Source organism: Anomaloglossus baeobatrachus, chromosome 4 (assembly GCF_048569485.1).
Source record: "Anomaloglossus baeobatrachus isolate aAnoBae1 chromosome 4, aAnoBae1.hap1, whole genome shotgun sequence".
In the NCBI taxonomy this organism is placed as follows: Eukaryota; Metazoa; Chordata; class Amphibia; order Anura; family Aromobatidae; genus Anomaloglossus; species Anomaloglossus baeobatrachus.
Genome location: NC_134356.1, coordinates 683,596,633 through 683,602,370, shown reverse-complemented (window position 1 = coordinate 683,602,370; position 5,738 = coordinate 683,596,633). Strand labels below are relative to the sequence as shown.

Below are 5,738 nucleotides of genomic sequence, written 5' to 3'. Positions count from 1 at the left end.
ATGGAGCTCTTGGGCAGGTGGAGTTGTCTACTAGTGGTTCTCCTCTATGGATCAGGCTTTGTTAGTTCCTTGGTCAGGCACCAGCGCCAGTCAGATTCTTGGTGGAGGAATTATCAGCCTGGTCAAGGATCTTCTAGAAGACTTGGACAATCTGTACCTGCAGTGGGCTCTTCTAGAGGAAATCCTTGGTCCCAATCTAGATGGGACAACAGATATACTGCCAGAGACCATAATCTCTGGGACCTTACACAAGCTCCATCCTCTGTTAGTGTGCAATGTGGTGAAGACAAGATGGTGGTGACTGTGAACAGAGACTTCTATGGGAATGGTAAGCTGGTGAAGCCCTCAGACCTGACCCTGGGCTCCTGTAGGCCTGGACAGCAAACCACAGATACTACGGTGGTGTTTGACAATGGCCTTCAAGAATGTGGGAACATCTTAGAGGTGAGCACCCAATATGACTATTCTTATACTGGTTTCTTTCTCATTGGTTAATATATGGTAGGACATGGCTGGTGCTGTCCATGTATAGCAAGACACTGTGCAATGTGTCTTCTATGACTATTATAGTTGAAAGAAGCGTAGAGGACTGGTGCATCTGTGCCGCCCCTGCAGCGGTCGAACTGCTCTAATTCGGGGTCTGCTGTGGCTTGAGGGTCTCTGGACCCGGGAGTTTGTGGCCACTTCAAATGAAAAGGATATTTACAGGGGATAAGAGTTTGTGACTCCACCTGTGGTTCGCGGTAAGGAGTACCGCCGCTGCCTGAGTACCTGGGGGAGATGGAGCGGGGCAGCCAGATGTTCTCTCTATGGGTAGGAGAGGCCCTGGGACTCTGGATAGTGGAGTGCAGTGCTGGTTGGAAGTGGGGGAGGACCACATACTCACTCAGGCAGTGTTGGTAGTGATGCGACCGCAAAGCAGACTGACACGAAGGTAAACCAAGTCTCTGGGTGCCGCTCTCTCTGGGGGAGCTCGTCCGGGAGTCCACTCCCTTTTGGTGTTGCGGGTGGTCGGTACTTTTCCTCCATACACTAGTGTTAGATGTTCTGTGTGACAAACCACCCCCTAGACACCCCTCCCCTCAGCCTGAAGCTTTCAGGGTCCTGTTCCCCACTATTGGGTAGGGAAGCTATGCTCTCGATGACTGACACTTGGGATTCAGTGGGCTGCATGTGTTTGAAAGCCCAATTCCCCCCCCCCCCCCCCCATTGTGTTTGATGCTGTCAATCTGAGCTCTTGGACAGTTCATAGAGATACTATTCTCCACAGGTTAATTCAAGTTGCATGAAGCTACTCCCTCATCTAGGGTCCAGTATCCCTCCGTGCTTAGTACCGGTTCGGTTACTAGGTACTCCGGTGCCAATCGTTCTTCAAAACTAAGTCGGGCTTCTTTCTCTAATATCCTCTGGTCCCAGACCACCGCCTGTGACCTAGCCAACGTCTCCCAGGAAGCTCCAGCTCCTCACTCTGAGGGCTATCACTCAACTCCTCCAGCTAGACCACCCACTGGTGTGCCTGACAGGGTGTGGTATTTGAATGCTGATGGAGCAACAGTCAGGATCCCAGAACCATGAGGGGTTGAGTCCTGCACCAAAGGCTAGAGTGCAGTACCCTTTGACACCTGACTAGTTCAGGGGCATCACACATCACAATTCTTAATATGGCTCCATAATGAGGTGCCAAAATCTCTGGCACAGACTTGTATTAAACAAGGTGACAATGGATTTACTGCGGCCACAATGTAATAGAGCAGGATGAGCTGAGCAGACTATCTAGGATGAAAGGACAATATTGGCTTAACTTAAAAGGTTTTTTTCCAATCTCTAAGACCCTAACCCAACATTTAGTATCTGCAAATATCTCCATTTAAAAATGTAGTGTAATTCTCCTGATTCACTGTCCCTTACCTTATGTTCAGGGCATTGCAGGACCAAAGGTAACCATGGATCACTAGAAACTGACTTTATGCATGGTCCTTACCATGGATGCCTAAGGTACTGCAATACCCTGAACGTAAGGTAAGAGATGGTGAATCAGGAGAACTATACTATCCTTCTAATTGGGAGTATTTGCTAATATTTATAGCTTGGGATGGGATCTTGAAGATGGGATTACCCCTTAAGTCTAGACAAAGCAGGTGTATCTGTTCGTCACCCACAGGCTGAATGTCGAGTATGAACCCACCACTCCATACTTAAAATGTTCATTGTAAAGTAATCCAGTCCACAGGACTGCATGTACAAGGAGTTTCCCTCTCCGAATGCCATCCAGACTCTGATCACTGATGGTCAGATATGAGAACAGCTGAGTTTACATGAAGTACAATAACTTTTGTAACTTCCACAGAGCTAAGCTATCATCTGGTCTTTGTCCCACCAATGTCTAGACCCTGCATGGAGTGGTCTTCCCCTTTTCTTAAACAGATGAAGACCCCTTAGGCTTCCTTTAAAATTAATCTACAGAAGATCTCTTCAGGTCCTTTGCTAGATCTAAATAACTAAGCTACTGATGATCTTCCAGATGACTCCAGACTGGCTGATCTACAACTCCAACCTGCGCTACAACCCTACCTCTGCCAGCAATGTGCCCATCATCAGGTCCAACTCTGCTGTGGTTCCTGTCCAGTGCTTCTACCCAAGGTAAGACTCTAGAAGTAGCACCTCCTGAGGAGCTGACTAATCAGATATTTATTGGAAGGGCTCCACAAAGCCACTAGTTAATGAGACCACTCAAAAGTTGGCCATACTGGTGTAAATGCCTCCAAATTTCTATGGAGCCTTAAAGGAGGTAATGACTAAGCTGACCAAAGCCAGTGCCATAAGTGATCTCTATTATCTGGCTAAACTCCATCTTTGCCCTCTCCAGATACGAGTATCATGTTTGATCCCAAAATGCTGGGAGAACAAGTCTTGAATTGGCTCTAAGATCATACTGACAAGCCTGTGCTTACTAACAAGTAACTGTTGTAGGGTTATAATCTCCTGTCACTTTCTAGTCCTTCTCATTATGTCTCTTTTCTAGACATGGTAATGTGAGCAGTAACGCCATCAGACCAACATGGATTCCATTCAGCACCACAGTGACCTCAGAGGAGAGGCTAGCTTTCTCCTTGCAGCTCATGACTGGTAAGAATATTGCTAACACTTAGGGTAGTGGTGCAAAGTCTTGTGGTCTACTTAATGTGCATTTTCTCTTCAGCCGACTTCAGTGCCCCTAGTTTGGTACTGGTCTTTCAGCTTGGTGAAAAATTGTACATAGAAGCCTCCTTGGATATCCAAAACCATGTGCTGATGATCCTGTTCGTTGACCGTTGTGTAGCCACCATTACTCCAGATGTGGACTCTAGACCCAGTTATGACATAATCTCCAACAATGGGTGAGTTACAAACATCAATACTACACAAGACTTTAAGGAGCCCAATAGCTACAACTGATTTGTGTTACAGGTGCTTGATGGACAGTATGGAAGAAGATTCCTCCTCAGTCTTTGTTTCACCAAGACCTCAAGCCAACAAGCTTCAATTCATGGTCGATGCCTTCAGGTTCACGGACAGCGCTGCTTCTACGGTGAGCACTTGGCCTTTATTCCTCCTGGTCAGATTGAACCCGCAACTTGCATAAGCTTCCAAAAGTGTAATTTCTTGGGTTACTCTTAACACGATTTGTGTCGCGGGCGGCGGGGCGATGCACTCGGGTCCGGCACTGCTGCTGCTCGGTGGCTCGAGCGGTGATCCGGGGACTCGAGCGGCGCTCCTCGCCCGTGAGTGAAAAGGGGATTTATTGTTTGGGGATTTAGTCCGTGACGCCACCCACGGGTTGTGGTAAAGATGGGCACCACTGCTGCTGGTGACGGGGATCCTGGGAGCGATGGTAGGGAGCAGCTGGGATGTTGGTGGTCCCAGGGCCCGGTGGTGTGATGGGGAGGCAGGGTTGGTGAGGTGCAGGGACAGCGCGGTGCTGGATGGCATGGTTGTACTCAGACAAAGTCACAAAGTCTCCGGTAAACCAAACTGCTGGATGGACAAGTCCCGCAGCCGGCTGCAGTGTCTCTCCCCGGACAGGTGATGGTGGCTGTCTCTCCCTGCACCTATGCGTACTGTGACTCCGATGGCTTCTCAACGGTAGCCCACTCCCTGGTGTATGGATGTCGGAGGAGCCTGTTTTGCCTGCAGGCGCTGGCCCTTGGATCTCTAGCCTGTGGCAGTAGCTGTATATCCTCAGTGCGGACAGTTGCCTTCTAACGGGTCTTTGGTTGTTAGGAACCCCAGGGGGTTTCCAGTCACTATCGGCTTTGACCTTTGTTGGCGGCTCCAAGCCTGGTCGGGGTCCGAAGGCCGTGCCTGTATGTGCTAGCTTCACTTCACGGTTCGGTACCGGCAGGCCACCGCCCGATCCTGCAACCACAGTCTGCCAACCTTGCTGCCAGTGCCTGGGCCACAAACCCAGACACTCCCCACTTTACTTCTTTCACTTCAACCTCCTGAACTCAACTCCCTCTCCTTTTCCTGCCTCCAGGCCAACCGCCTGGCTCCGCCCCACCTGGTGTGGACATCAGACCCGTGAGGGAGGCAACAAGGATTCTGTGTCTGGCTAATGTAACTGTCCCCGGGTGGGGGTGTGAGTGTCTTACCTGTGACAACCTGGCTAGGCCAGGGCGCCACATTTGTTTTACAGTACCCATTAAGCTTGCTTTTCTCAATTTCCAGTAGCTAAAAGAAAAGTAACTCCTGTATGTTCTCCTAGATCTACATCACCTGTACCCTGAGAGCTGCTGAGATCAACCAGACCCCTGATCCAATGAACAAGGCCTGCTCCTACAACAAGGCCTCTAGAAGGTAAACTCTTCCAACACAATAACACATCAGACTAGTGTTGACCATCACACTAGATAGTGGCTGATCACTAAATGTTTGGGACATTTGGACTGTCTCACTCTTAGTTGGTCACCTGTGGAAGGATCTAGTGGGATCTGCCAGTGCTGCACCACTAGGAACTGCGCTACTGCTGGCGGCCAGAGATCACAATGGGGATCGTCTTTTGGCAGGCAAAGAGGATTTGGGAAGAGAGATGTTGGTGAGTCAGACTTTTTGACAGGTCTCTAGATACGTGAATGTAGAATTTACTGACTTGCAGGCTAAAGTCAAGTGGAGAACACTTTCTGCCAAAGTGACTTTGTAGCCTACAGGGATAACTTAAGATTTTTGGGTTTGGTAGACTACAAAGTTTAGATGCACCTTAACTGTCTGTATACTGAAGGTTGGAGTTGATTTCAATATTTTTATCTTGACAGATTCTCATCTAGAGAAACATGGCCTGGCCACCCTGGGTCCCATACTAGTGACTGGATCCAGGACTAACCAGGTTACTGGAGCAGGAGCCCTCCAAGCTTCCAGGACGGGTGCAGGACCTGAACCTCTACAGCTGTGGGTGCTGGTGGCCATCGGATCTGTCACTTCAGTAGTTGTTGCCGTTGCTCTTACTGTGGTTGGAACGTGTCTTCTGAAAAGATTTTCCCACAAAGAATCTGTCTAAAATAAATGCAATTTGTATAATCCTTCTCATGGGTCTTCTTGAAATGGTTGTTAGGGACTTGACAATCTCTGGGTTGACTCGGTCTGTTTCATGCAGGCATCACTTACACAGAAAACTTGTAGAATTCCTATCCTAATAAAAAAATTTTGCACTCAACTAAAGTGAAAGGAGTTGTCCACTTAACCACCATATCTGGCATGGTGAG

General features: G+C 48.7%; 1 protein-coding gene across 1 annotated transcript; it reads left to right on the top strand.

Moving 5' to 3' along the window:
• On the top strand, positions 1-5,533 carry LOC142302145 (zona pellucida sperm-binding protein 3-like). The gene is made up of 8 exons (XM_075343229.1): positions 1-444; positions 2,522-2,640; positions 3,023-3,126; positions 3,200-3,377; positions 3,448-3,568; positions 4,745-4,836; positions 4,941-5,074; positions 5,292-5,533. Exons 1-8 carry the CDS (start codon positions 1-3, stop codon positions 5,531-5,533), a joined length of 1,434 nt encoding a protein of 477 aa, XP_075199344.1.
• Positions 5,534-5,738: the final 205 nt, after the last annotated feature.